Raw genomic sequence first — 15,002 nt, forward strand, 5'->3', positions numbered from 1 at the left:
AATGTCATAACTCCTGATCAGTTTATGCACTAGGTCTATTCTATCATTCTCAGTGGTATAAAATTAGTACTGAATTTATTTTAGGCTGCAACAGAGTACTGCTCAATATGTCTTTTAAATTCTTCCTGAATTACTTTAATAACAGAAAATTCTGAGAGTAGAATTGGGCAGAGATTCTAAAGAATTATTTAAAATGCTGAAGGTTGAATACTTTCTCTTGGCTAAAGTCCTAAAGCACAGATAAAGTGAGCAGTTAACTTCTGGAAGATGACTTATAATAAACAGGGATAATTTGTGCTAGGTGATTATATTAATCTGGTTTAAAATCCGAACAGTGGATTATTTATGGCTGGAGCAGGGGCATTTATGGGCACAAGTCGTTGAAATGTCAGTAACAACATTTTTGACTAATGAATTTCCCTGTTTACAGGAAATTACAAAAGGAGTGAACTATTAATAATTTTTAAGGAATTTTGTCTTTTCATTTTAGAAGGAAATTTTTTAAAATACTACCGTGTCCCTAATAAAACTACTAGGATGAGCCGGTGTCATTCTGTGCATATTAGTTTGCAGAAAGTCAGTAGGAATCTATCATGTATGTCTAACTAGTGGCTTGATGACTACTGCTTCTTTATGAATATTCACATTGTCCACAAGGACTAATAGGGCAGAAATCATCATATTCTAGAAAGGAATAATCCTTACCAGAAGGAAGAAAAGAGTCCTTTCCAATGTTTCTAAAACTATTGCCTGAGCCCTTAGCCAAGCCTGCTTTTCTTATGCCATTTTGTATATGAAGAAGAGACCTTAGAACGTTCATTTCTTCTAGAGGTTTGATCAATATCAAACCAAGAAGTTGAAGGTGTTGGTAATGATGCCAGTAACAGAGTTTGGTGAGGAGCCATTCAAGGGCACACTGTTGTTGCCAGTGTCTGTAGTGGTGCTGTCAAACACACAATGCAGAAATCTAGGATGGTATCAATAACAGTTCTGGTGAATGCAGAGCTGCAGCAAGGTCAGCAGCTCAAGGCCTCCTTTCCTCAAATAACGTGGGGCTGATGACAGGGGAACAGAGGGAAGACTCATTAAGCCCAGTTTTGTTGAAGGAAGGTCTGCTTATTCCTCCATTCCTGGTGGAGAGGGAAGGGGGATGGTAGCCTGTTGCTGCCAGAAAGAGTTAGCAGAAACAGAAGGGAAGTTGAATATGCAATAAGTAGAAGCTAGAAAATATAAAAGCCTCCCATTTTTTTTGCAGTGATAGCATTTTGAGACAAATGTGCAACAGCCCCTGTCATTGTGGGGAGTGTGCTTGAGCATCCTAATGTGGCATTGTAGCCTTCCAAAAGACTGAATGTGTTTAAACTTTATTATTATTTGGGGAAGAGGAATGGTTGGTAGTATACGCATTGGGTCAGATTTTGCTCCTATCTATACCCATTCAACTAAGATGGATGTAATCAAAGACAGAATCTAGCCCAGTACTTTGCAGAATAGGAATTTGGAAATAAAGAAAAACAGCGTGAATGTACTGGCCATACTCTAGTCTGACCTCTTGAGAAAAATCAAGACAGAGGGATTTAGTGTCTTCACTGACTTACTAGGTAGGGTGTGATGTCATGGGACTGAGATATTCCAACTTAGGTAGGATGTGATGTTATGGAACTGGGCTATTCCTTTTCTCTCAACCCAGAAGGGGAGAATTCTTGGTTGGGCTGAAGGAGGGAGCTAGAAGAAACAAAACAGGTTATTAACTCCAAGTCAAAGAGATTAAATTTTCCTTACTGTAGTCAGCGGAGTTGGTGTGGGTATAGGAAGCAACCCTGCACCAGGCATCAGACTTGTCATAGTAGGAGCAGGAGCCAATAAAGAGAGGGCTTTGGCTTCATCTGGGATTTTACCTGGAGAAGCAAATGGAAGTGTTAGAGAAAGTTTGAACACCAAACCAATGTTATTCTTTTTATGATTTTACAATTTACCCTTGCACTTAAAAACAATAGTAAAGAAAAATGAATCTATCTACCAGATCCTTACAAAAAACAAATAAGAACTTAAGTTTTTCCTTTTACCCTGCTCTACTAGGAAAAACAAAAGTCAGCAAAACTTCAAAGACTAGCAATCTCATTAATGGATTATTATTTTAAAAACTGAATAATGTAGACAATTATTTAACACTTTGAGCTATGGGTCACCTGTACTGGAAACTTAATGTTCATGAACCAAACGATATCAAGCATGGACGCTTTCCCAGGGCGGTGTTTTCGCGGTGATCGAAAGTTGTGTTACACATGACAACCGTTCGTGTAGGCTGCATCACTAATAGCACACAGAACATCAGATACAGAAAAGAAGAACATTTTTTAAAGTTTAATCCCCAGAAATGGCAAATAACCAAACTAGTTAAAAAAAAAGAAAGTATGTGCTAATTGAAATCTGTCCCTTTTGTTTTATGGCTGCTACCTGCTTTTGATAAATAAATAAATATAAAAATGACCAATGACCCCATACAAACTCTGTACTGCAGGTAGAGTCAATAGGAAAAAAAGAAGACTTGCACTGTTTCTCCTTCTAGGTTGTCTCAATGTAACTGGGACTACAAGAGGCTTAAGTCTCTTGTCGTCTAATTGCAAATTTACTGAGATAGTTGCTCAATTACGTTTGTCTTCTAAATGCACTACACTTTCATAAAAAATATATATTGCAATTGTGACTAACAAACTCCCGCTGTTGTCATGCCAATAGTTTATTAAAATAATTTCTCATCTGAATAAAATGAATGATGGCTATATGTATAGTTATAACAAAAATGCTGGGCTAAGAAATCTTCAGAGTATTAAACTCTACAATATTTAAAACAATTTGCTAAATGCAAATACTGATTTCCAATGTAAGGGAATTAAATCGCCACAAAATCTAAACAGTGAACTGAAAAACTGTGAGAAAATTCCTAATCACACTAAATAATTCAGGACTTCCTAATCTGCACCAATTTGCCAAAGTAACCATAAAACAGCCCTCATACATTACCTCATGCAATTTAGAGGTGTTAAGGCTTTCTACAATAATGAACTTTATAAATACTATAACAGTACTCTTCTGGTAGTACTTCAATTTGCACATACATTTTCATTACAGATCTCTAACTTCAGGAGTTTATAATGAATACATACAAAAGGACTCCTGATTTAAAAGTAAAATATAGGGTAAATTTTCAAAGCACTATGCAAAGTCTTGGCAGTGCAATTCCCATTAAAGCCCACGGGAGTTATTTGACTAAAAGAACGTTTTGAAAATATGCACCACAATTTGAAGCTCTAGAATGTATTTGAGTTGCTCAGTCCAAAAGAAAATAAATATAAATAAACTCAATTTTAATGTGAATAGATGCCGAATGAAATAAAAAACACAATTTCATCTAGAATTTACGTTGCACTGCTATTAATCAAAACAGCTATTTAACTTTAAGATACATTCTGTGAAACTTTGGTCCATAATGTACAACAGACCAAGCCGCATTGCTTAAAGAGAAAAATAAAATCAAATTATTAGTGTCTGTAAATTACCTTCACAGTAACTTCTTCCGTAACTTTTAAAAAACATATCTGATCTAAAGCCAAAATTGTATTTAGCATGAATATAGCGCTTTACAGGCCTTGTTTTAAATTTAGACATGTGATAGCGTGTGAACTTATAATGCCTGATTTGCATGACTGCTCATGAAAAAGCAGGTATTTGCTTGCACAAATTGTCCGTTATACTGCTGAACAGATAGTTAGCAACATAACCACAGTAACTGTGCATGCAGATTAGGCATACATTTACACAGCTGATTTTGGGGAAATAATGATTTTTGTTTTTAAAGTGCTGTTGAAACATGAACTAACCATGAAGGTCGATATTACAGAGCAATGAGGCCCTAATCCTGCAGAGATATCCTCCTGTCTTTACACTTGGCACCTATATAAAATCCCACAAAGTCAATGGGACTTTACATGGGTGGATCCACCTACAGGAAGCTAGTAGTAATGCTGCATTCTAACGTAGTCCCCACAGTGCACTTAAGCACATGCCTAATTTAAGCATACACTTAAATCTATCCCTATTCTGAAAGCACTTGAACATATGCTTAACTTTAAGTAGATGCTTAACATGCTTAAGTGCTTTGTTGAATAAGGACTGAATTTAGAACATGCTTAAATGTTTAGTTGAATGAGGGTCATCAGTTCAGAAAGGTACTTAAGCATGCGCCTAGACTTCAAGTGTAAGAACAATGCCACTGAAGTCAATGGGGCTATTCATACATTTACAATTAGGTGCATGCTAAAGTAACTTGCTGACTCATAACTGCATTAGGTAAACTTTTATAGCAGTCTGCCAGGTGGATAACATGCATTTTAAATTGAAATTTTTTATTGAAATTTCCCTAATACTTTTGGTTTCTTATCTATGTTTAAAAAAAAATTAAGTAGAGCTGGTCAAAGTTTTTCCATACAATTTTACTTAAAAAAGTGGCTTTTTCTCAAAGATCTTTTCATGAAAAATTATCAATATCTGGGTTCTGCAGATGTTTCTTCAATATTTTTATTGATTTTTTAAAATCAAACTCATGCTCAAAAATACTCAACAAAAATTTCACATACTAAAATGCTGTGGAAACTGTCCCCAAAAATGAATCAATTTAGAACCCTGAAAAATGGAAACAGTTTAGAAATTTCAGAAATTTTCCACCAAAAAAAGAAAAAAAAGAAAAAAAAGGTTTCCTCTTCCCCCACTCCCCACCGCGGTGAACTCTAGTAAAAAGCTGATCAGATTATTTAGCATTGAAAACCAATTTAAGAGCTCCAAAGGAACCTGCTATGCTCTTGAGTAAATACATATTTTTATTACCTTTCTTAATCTTTTTTATAAAAATGGAATACAAACCCAGAAAAAATATAAACAACATTTAGGCTATTGCACAATCTGATGTCTGTTAAGACATTTAAGTTTAAGGCTCGCATCTTTTTCTTAATACATATTGCTACGGGATGGGTGAAGTCAAGCCTTAAAAGTTGAACTGAAATGCTTTCCCCAAATATATGTATTTATTTAAAAAGTGTATCATTTCAACTTCATAGATCTATTTCTTGACTTATTTCACTTTATGCTGGTGCCTTAAAATAGTTTTAATGACTTTGGGTGTTCAGTAATAAATGACAGATCTGATTCTCATTTGCAATAAGGCCCCTTTACACTGTTCTAGCAATACAAAGAGACCTCTTAAGTGGGGTGTAAATTACTTTTACATCCATTTTAAGACTCTTCAGTGGATCAGCAGCTTGATCTACATTTCAAATTTATACTGGCATAGCTATATGTGTCAGAAGTGTGAAAAATTCACATCCCCTAGCGACACAAGTATGCTGTCAAAAGCCCCAGTGTAGATACAATTATGCTGACCAAAAAATGCTTTAGTTAGACTGCTGTTCAAGAAGGTGGCGCTCTCACACATGGAGAAAACTCCTATCAGTGTGCTCTGCAAGTGCACTTAAGAGCTATGCCAGCATAGCTATGATAACATTAGCTCTGTAGTGTAGACATGGCTTGCCAGAGCAATGTAAAGTGGTGTTAGTGTAAATGACAATTAGGCCTGATATCAGTAAAATTATAGTGTATTAGTCACAAGATTCCATCCTTGTGCAAGTGTTCAGAAGGGATCAGTTTCCTTGTGTTTTGTACTATAAACTGCTGGATGACTAAAAAAAAAACAAACACACTAGCTTCAGTGATGAACAAGTATGTTCAGTCAAAGACATTTTATGCTTATATCTAATTTGGAGATAAGAAGAATAAATTATTTTCCTAATATATTTAATCACTGGGAAATACAAACTTATGAATGAAACCATTTCTTAGAAAATTCCTTCCTGTTGCATCTAAATGAAAATGCCATTCTAATGTGTAAATGTTAAAAAACAAACACTCCCCCCCAACAAAAAAACAACAAAAACAAAAAGTTGTTTCCATCTTCCCACATATAGCAAGGTTAAAAGACAACATATCTGACAGAACACTCTCTCATCAAAGCCTCATAATCCATTTACACTAACATGTGGTAAAGGTTTTTCTTGAATAACAGTGATACATGAAATCCCAAACCCACTGAAGTCAATGGCTAAACCTACGTTAATGTCAATGGAGTCAGAATTTCATCCACAGTGAATAAAAATTCTAGAATGTTCAAAATTTTCTCAAGTCATTCCAAAACAGATATCTTAACTTCTTCATAATAAAAATTAATACAAAAACCTTATGCTGTGCTGGTTATACAGCTTAAAATAAAACTGTGCTTCTGATCATGAGAAAGAGACTGATTAAGAGCCACGACTTTGTTTGGAAAAGCTAGATTCTTAAGAAAGAAGTAATAAGAAAGAAAGTTTCAGCTGGCTTTTTCAGAGAAGTACTTTTGAAAATATGGTCTAAGAAGGAACACACACATCTGAGAGCTGATATATCTTCATCACTATTTTAGTCTTCAGATATCAAATACTGATCTGCCTGTCATAGTTGAATTAAGATGCTTAAACATATCTCTAACGCAGTGTTTATCCCTAGTTTACAACAGAGAATTTAGCTGACCTAATTCAACACTTGGTGTATATACCATCCACCACCCTTATAAACAGCTTCAGAAAGTCAACTTTAAAATGAAACATCATGAACCCTTTATGAAACACCATTTTTACAGAACTGAAGAACCAGTTCACAAGTAGAAGTGAAAGAGATTCAGCAAAAACAAAAAACAAAACAAAAAAAGGGACAAAATAAAAAAAAAAAAAAGAAAGGAAAGCAAAAAAAAATAAAAACAGAGACAGGGCGTCCATCTTCAGCGGGCCAGACTTCGATCTCATTTCCCCCATGAAGGTTTCACTTGACGGCAGGTTTAGTGGCATGGCAAACAATGCCTAACTCAGGCAAGTGTAACAGGTCTGCCTTGGCCAGTCTAGTCATCTAATAATGCACAAATATCACACAGAGAAAACATACAAAACCAAATTAATAGTCAAAATCCATCTACCAGAAAGTGTGGACATAAAGTTTAGAATGATGGTTAGGGCAACATCTTTGTTACGTTTCAACCTTTGCTTTCTGAAGGTATAACATTTGAAAAACAAACAGAACAAAAACAAAAAAAATAAACAAAAATAACCCCAGAAAACCTGTGATGCACAAACAAAGAAAAGGGTAACATTTTGACAGTGAAATGGAATTTTACTTCATTTAAAATATCATTTTTGGTTAATAAAGTAGCAATGGTGAAGTACATATATGAATGTTATAAAATGAACATTATTTTCAATGCTTAGGGGTTCCCTCTTCACACACTACTAAGGTTGCATGTTGAAAGGCATTCTATATTTGTTTATTTTTTTTAAACCGAGCTTTCTGCATCCTTTTCTCTTTTCTATCCATCTCATAAAGCTTTGTTTCTGTACACCAAGCCTTTCAGAAATGGCACTTTTGGCCAACGGCAGAATTTAAACTTTGCAGTAAAACACGGCTGATACTGCTTCAGCAGCCCATAGTATCAATCACGTTTACAGCTATATCACCAAAAATTGCACTGTGTTCTCCAGAGCCAATTATATCAGCACACATCTCCTTGGAACGTTAAACTATTGTCAATACAGATAGTATTTACAAACTAACATGAATGGTTCTGTAATGAAGTTGTATAGAAACAGCATATTTATGATGTGAAATTTTCAAGTGGGTTTGTCCCACAACCCAATCATATATTCAGTTAGTTGTACACAAGCTCTGTATTTTTCTGTAGAGTCCACAGTGACTTGTAAACACACTGCTATACAATAATAGTCCTGCTTTCACATTGCTTCTGTCAGCTATGAAATGGCTTGAACATGACTGGGGAGGTAAAAAATATGTTCTCTTAACTTCTGTTGTATTCTTCCCTCTAATATTATTTATCACCAAGAGACACAGAAAAATTCACCTTTACCTGCCTGCTGCCATGCCACCTTAGATTGTGACCCCATCACAAGGAAAACCCAAGAAGTGGTGTTGATTCATTAGGAAGAAATCTTCCCTCTCTGGCAGTACTGAACCAGTGTTTGAGTTTTCTAGATGAGACACAAAAACTAAAATTGTTCCCGATCATCCTCACGAATGATCTTGTGGGACCTTTTCAAGTGTATCAACGCTCATCAGATATCTTCTGCCTACCTGGATTCCTTTTGCAGTTTCAATTGGATACAGTATTATTCTTTTCTCCCTGACTTAAAGGTAAATGTAAAAAATCAAAATCTATACTCCATGAAGCTCAGAAATATGTGCTGTATGCCCAAATTAACATGGTTGTGGGCATAGTAGCACATAAATAAGATTTAAATAACCTTTAAAAAAAATACTTTCAGGGATCCATGAAAGTCTGCTTGCTCTGCTCAGATTGCTACAGACATCCCAGTATGGATCATTTCTGTAGGCCAGAGATAGGCAAATTACAGCCCGCAGGGAACATCTGGCCTGTGTGACCATCCTGCCTGGCCCCTGAGCTCCCAGCCCCTCCCCAGATGTCTTCCCTCTCCCACAGCCTCAGCTCGTGGTGTCGCCAGCGCTCTGGGCAGTGGGGCTGCAAGCTCCTGTTGGGCAGCATGATGGCATGGCTGGCTCCGGCCAGGCAGCGCGGCTGCCAATCCTGGTACTCTGAGTGGCATGATAAGGGGGCAGGGAGCGGGGGTTGGATAAAGGGCAGAGAGTCCCGAGGAGCAGTCAGGAGATAGGGGGCAGTTGGATAGGCATGGGAGTCCCCGGGGGACCTGTCAGGGGGTGGGGGTGTGGATATGGGTCGGGGCAGTCAGGGGACAGAGAGCGGGGGGGGCTGGATAGGGGGTGGGGTCCCGGGGGGGACAGTTGGGGCGAGGGGTCCGGGGGGGGGGGGAGATGGTGGCAGCCAGGGGACAAGGAGTGGGGGGGGGGGGTTTAGATGGGTCAGGGGTCTGCGGGGGACAGTCAGGGGAGGGAAGTGGGAGGGGCCAGGCTGTTTGGGGAGGCACAGCCTTCCCTACCCAACCCTCCATACAGTTTTAGAATCCCGATGGGGTCCTCAGGCCAAAAAGTTTGCCCACCCCTGCTGTAGGCACAGAACTCAAGAAACAACTCTTGGTATGTTTGCTGTGCCAAAATAAGGCTCTCTCGGGGGTACTGTTAACAAACCCAAAGAAGCCAAAAAACAGACTTTGTGGAGCCAAATGGTATTTTTTTTAAAAGATCAATTAAGATTTATTAACTGACTATTTGGTTAGTGGTGGCATTCAACAGACGTATTAGCTTTGCAGATTAACATTAGCTCACTCTGATTTCCTGTGCAAGGGAAGACAACTGTATGTACACCTAAAGATCGTTGCATTCCACTGCTTTAAGAAAGTGATTTCTATGGATTTATGGTCCAGATCCTACAATCTGATCTATGTGGACAGACACTTAGGGCTTGCCTATACTACAGTCACTAAAGCAGCATAGCTATGGCACTATACCTATGCTGCTGTAGTACCATAACGTAGACACTTCCTACAGCGATGGAAGGGGTTTTACCTGTCACTGTAGGTAATCCACCTCCCTGAGTGGCAGTCACTAGACTGATGGAACCTAACTGCATCGTCAGAGTGGGTTAGGTCAGCATAGCTATAGTGGATTTTTCAAACCTCTGAGCAACGTAGCTATGCTGATATAAATTTTAAGTGTAGGCCTGGCCTAAATGCCACATGGCATCCCAATGAAGTCAATGGGGCACTGCATATGTGCACGGATCTGTCTATGTGCATCAGATTGCAGTATCAAGACCACAATTTGAAAAGCGCTTAACTAATAACTTGAACATTTTATATTCAAGTAGTAAATGGAACCATAAACATTGAAAATATTTCTACTGGAGAAACCTAAACTGACAAAATACTTAGGCCATGTCTACATCTAAAATTTTGCAGCGCTGGTTGTTACAGCTGTATTAGTACAGCTGTATAGGGCCAGCGCTGCAGAGTGGCCACACTTACAGCAACCAGCGCTGCAAGTGGTGTTAGATGTGGCCACACTGCAGCGCTGTTGGGCGGCTTCAAGGGGGGTTCCGGGACCGAGAGAGCAAACCGGGAAAGGAAACCAGCTTCGCCGCGGTTTGCTCTCTCGGTCCCGGAGCCAGCCAGCAAACCGCGGGGAAGGAGACCTGCTTGCTCGGGGTTCCGGGACCGAGAGAGCAAACCGGGAACGCCGCGGTTTGCTCTCTCGGTCCCGGAGCCAGCCAGCAAACCGCGGGGAAGGAGACCTGCTTGCTCGGGGTTCCGGGACCGAGAGAGCAAACCGGGAACGCCGCGGTTTGCTCTCTCGGTCCCGGAGCCAGACAGCAAACCGCGGGGAAGGAGACCTGCTTGCTCGGGGTTCCGGGACCGAGAGAGCAAACCGGGAACGCCGCGGTTTGCTCTCTCGGTCCCGGAGCCAGACAGCAAACCGCGGGGAAGGAGACCTGCTTGCTCGGGGTTCCGGGACCGAGAGAGCAAACCGCGGCGTTCCCGGTTTGCTCTCTCGGTCCCGGAACCCCGAGCAAGCAGGTCTCCTTCCCCGCGGTTTGCTGGCTGGCTCCGGGACCGAGAGAGCAAACCGCGGCGTTCCCGGTTTGCTCTCTCGGTCCCGGAACCCCGAGCAAGCAGGTCTCCTTCCCCGCGGTTTGCTGGCTGGCTCCGGGAACGCGAGAGCAAACCGCGGCGAAGCTGGTCTCCTTTCCCGGTTTGCTCTCTCGGTCCCGGAACCCCGAGCAAGCAGGTCTCCTTCCCTGCGGTTTGCTGGGTGGCTCCGGGACCGAGAGAGCAAACCGGGAAAGGAAACCAGCTTGATTACCAGAGGCTTCCTCCTTCCACGGAGGTCAAGAAAAGCGCTGGTGAGTGTCTACATTGCATTACCAGCGCTGGATCACCAGCGCTGGATCCTCTACACCCGAGACAAAACGGGAGTACGGCCAGCGCTGCAAACAGGGAGTTGCAGCGCTGGTGATGCCCTGCAGATGTGGACACTCTCAAAGTTGCAGCGCTGTAACTCCCTCACCAGCGCTGCAACTTTCTGATGTAGACAAGCCCTTAGTCATGTCTGTACTTAACATTAGAACTGGAATTCCTGAAGGTAGTCCAGTTCTGAAGTTTTATTTAAAGATTTGATTAAATAATTTATCTAAATTTAGCTTAAAGCTCAGATTTTAAAATGCATGCAGGCATTGCTGCACTCAGCACTACAATGCCTAGCTCATTTAGAAGTCTCAGTCTCATTTTCTGAAGGATTTGGGCTCCATAGTGCCTAAATCTCACTAGAGACTGATTTCTAAACTAGTTAGGTATTGCAATGCTGAGTGCAGCAATTCCTATATACGCCTTTACAAATCTAGTCTCAAATGAAGTTGCAGTTTAACTTATTATGTTATAATTTAAGAGATATACTAAAAGGATTACTAAACTTTTTAAAAACAACAATAAAGCAAAGCACAGTTAGGCCCTGAACTGCAATCTGATCTGTGCAGGGAGACTCCCTCACCTTTGCAAGAACATACTGACGTGAATGAAGACTCTGGATAGGCATGAGGGTCTACTCATGTGGATCAGACTGGAGGATAGCAGTCTGATTTCATAAATTTTTTTCAAGTATTTCCATATACAAGTATGGAAAAACTACTAATTTAAATTAATTTATTAATTTTGCTTATGCATAGTTACTGCTAAATGTATACAAAAGATGTTTAAAAGTGTAGCCAACATATTTTACTACATTTTCTTTTAACAGTTTATACTTTTTACCTTTTTCAAATCTAAAATTTTGCTTACAAAAAGATGAGGGAGAAAAATAAAAAGAAGGGCATCAGTTACTTGCCAGTTTCTGGGAAAGCTAAAGGCAATTAACATATAGGACAAAGACCAACATTACAGAAGAATGTCTGAAATACCAACCTTCTGCACAGGGTACGACTATCAGAGCTCTATCAATAAAAACGGTGTTAGTTAGATGCTGGGCCACACCAACACTTGATGCTTCACGAAACTTAATATAACATACTTTGGAGGAAAAAGCAAGAGGAGCGTTGCTGCAAAATAAAAAGGAAAAATCACTTAGTGTTATGAAAACACAGATTTTAGTTTTCCTCAAAAGTCTTTTTTAGTTTACTTATACACATTCACAGGAAGACATCTATAGAAAAAAGTAACTGAATCACTCATTTCTCATCCACACACACAACAATTGAACTATCTTCCTCTTAGAAAGGATTTAATAGTGGCCGAGTATAGCTATGAGGTCTTCCATTAATGAAGCACTAGTGCCTTTAGAAAACCTGCTATAAAACATTTATCAATATAATCCAAAAATCATAATGTGAATTGAACTATAGCACACTTGTCAATACATGGAGAACATTTAATCTTTCTTTTCCCAAATAGCCTTTGTTCACTTATTGTAGAGCACAAAATTAAGTGATCTGTAGTGGGTCCTCCAGACATCAGCACATATTAATTGACTTTTGTGTCTATGCCCTTAATTAGACCCTGTTCATTCTTGTTAATAAAAAAATGTTCTACAATAGCAGGAAAATTGGTCTTAGCTTACTGGTGGAAAGAAGGGCTATATCTGCTACTTTAGCACGGTGTATTAAAGTATGTAATAACCTTGTCATGAAAAAACTCACAGATCAGATTAAGGTGAAACACTGAAGACAAAACAAGAAATATCTGTCAGTATATTCATTAGACACCCTATTAATCAAGGTTTTAGCCTTATTTCTTCTAAATGCCATGGTCTTGACCAGTCAAGTTCATATCTGTATACCATATACTATGCATAGACTTGCCAGAAATTAAAGTTTCTAAAAAAACAATTTTGAGGGATAATATTGATGTTAATTTTTAAGCTTTTTTAATGTTAATCTATTAAAATTTTTGCAATTTGGGAAAATTATAGGGTGGTTGACAATACTTATTTAATTTTAGTAGATGCTAATATTAAAAAAGATAAAACTTTATAGTAATGAAAAAACAAATTGTGTATTTTAACATGTAATATTGACAAAGTAAATATTCTTAAATCAAACTCTAATAAGTTCTCAAGCAGCATTTTTCTAACTTTGCTTATCTGTACATGTTCATTGTTATTAAGGAAAATATTTGCATGCCAAGGGTGAAATTGACATTTGCCGACATGTACTGATAAAAAAATATAATCCTTTAAGCCTAACTATGCACAATGAAATCAGTTAAAATAATTTTAAAATATATCTGTCAGAAGCGTTGTCTAAACAGGGTTTATATCCATTGTACAAATATTTACTTTATATTCTCTATGTAAAAAGTAGATTAGTGGTATGTCAGACGTCTTAAAAGACTAAGAACAGGCACAAAATGTGATATTACTGGGATTTGCGAATTGCATTCAGCAAGACCCAGAAGAAGCTCATGTGATAATGTCTTTTAATAAAGCAGCCAACAATGAAAAATTTGCTATTTGATTATTTCCTTTCTGAGACTGGCCTCTACCCCTGTCAGATATATTTAAACAGTGGCTCTCTTCCTGCAAATACTGGAAACAGTTCAGACCTTCCATGAGGCACTTGAGGTTGCTTACACCCCTTAAGTCCTCACTCCAGTTGAGTACTTCCAGAACTGTATGCAATTATTAAATCCTAATTAGCAGAACATAAACTTCTCAACAGAAATGCCTTATTTCACCATATTAACTATGTAAATGAACCTGAAGAATCATTACATAGCAACCCAGGCGCACTTAAATTTCAGAGCATGAGTAGATTGGAGTGGAGGAGTCATTTCCAGAAAGATAGTCATTAGATGAAAAGTTTGCCATTCTGGATCTGATCTCTTCCCCAGTCAGAGGCATTTGGGACACCGCAAGAGGGAAGAAAACATAAATATGTGAGTGAGAGATTAGGAGAACAGAAAAAAGCACGTTTCCCCTTCTTCCCACAAAAGAATGCTCCTGCGGAGCAATGTAGGCCTGGTCTACACTAGATAATTAGGCCAGCATAACTATGCTGCTCAGATTGTGAAAAATGCATACCCCTAAGCAGAATGGTATACAGTAACTCCTCATTTTAAGTCGTCCTGGTTAATATAGTTTCATTGTTACATTGCTGAACAGTCAGGGAACATGTTCATTTAGAGTTGTGCAATGCTCCACTCTTACGTTGTTTGGCTGCCTGCTTTCTCCACAGCTGGCAGCCTCCCTATGCACCCCCCTGCCCACCCTCCACACACAGTGCCTCCCACTCGCTGGCAGACCCCAGCACCTTCCTCCTTCTCCCCCGCCTCCTGCCAGCAGCAATCAGCTGGCTTGCTGCGTTTTGGGGGCAGGAGGTGGATGGGGGGAGGAGCGAGGACTTGGCACACAGGCTCCCTCTCCCTCTCCTGTCTCCCAAATGCCGCAAGCCAGCTGATTGCCCCAGGCAGGAGACCGGGTGGAGGGAGGGGAAGCCTGCGTGCCGAGTCCTCGCTCCTCCCTCCCCCTCCAACCTCCTAAATGCCGCAAGCCAGCTGATTGTCCAGGCAGGAGGGAGGAGCGAGGACTCAGTGCACCTCCCCCTCCCTTCCCTGCCTTCTGCCTGTGGTAATAAGCTAGCTTGCAGCATTTTGGGGGCAGGAGGGAGGGGGGAGGAGTGAGGACTCGGTGTGCAGGCTTCCCCCTCCCTCCTGCCCCAGGCAACCAGCTGGCTTAAGGCTTTAGAATGGAGGGGAGGAAGGGGGAGGAGCAAGGACGCAGTGTGGGAAGTGAAAGGGGAAGTGGGGGGGGGAGAAGAGGCAAGTCAAGGATGGGGACTCGGAGGAAAGGGGGGAGTGGGTGGGCTGAGGGTTGAGCCCCCCATCCCCCCAGTGCTTGCAGAGTAGGGGAAGCTGCTGCTGCTGCGCAACGTGCTTCTCCTAGCTTGCAGCACCTTCAGCCTCCTTGCCTGCCTCATCTCCAGTGCCAGTGGGCTG

At 40.1% G+C, this 15,002-nt stretch overlaps 1 protein-coding gene across 1 annotated transcript in view; it reads right to left on the reverse strand.

The window, feature by feature from the left end:
* Positions 1-15,002, reverse strand: part of SREK1 (splicing regulatory glutamic acid and lysine rich protein 1) — a 55,188-nt gene that overhangs the window by 32,401 nt on the left and 7,785 nt on the right. Inside the window, 2 exon segments of the mRNA XM_030565998.1 lie at positions 1,783-1,898; positions 11,976-12,109. Coding sequence (XP_030421858.1) covers positions 1,783-1,898; positions 11,976-12,109 — 250 coding nt within the window.

The sequence above is a fragment of the Gopherus evgoodei genome, chromosome 6 (assembly GCF_007399415.2).
Source record: "Gopherus evgoodei ecotype Sinaloan lineage chromosome 6, rGopEvg1_v1.p, whole genome shotgun sequence".
In the NCBI taxonomy this organism is placed as follows: Eukaryota; Metazoa; Chordata; order Testudines; family Testudinidae; genus Gopherus; species Gopherus evgoodei.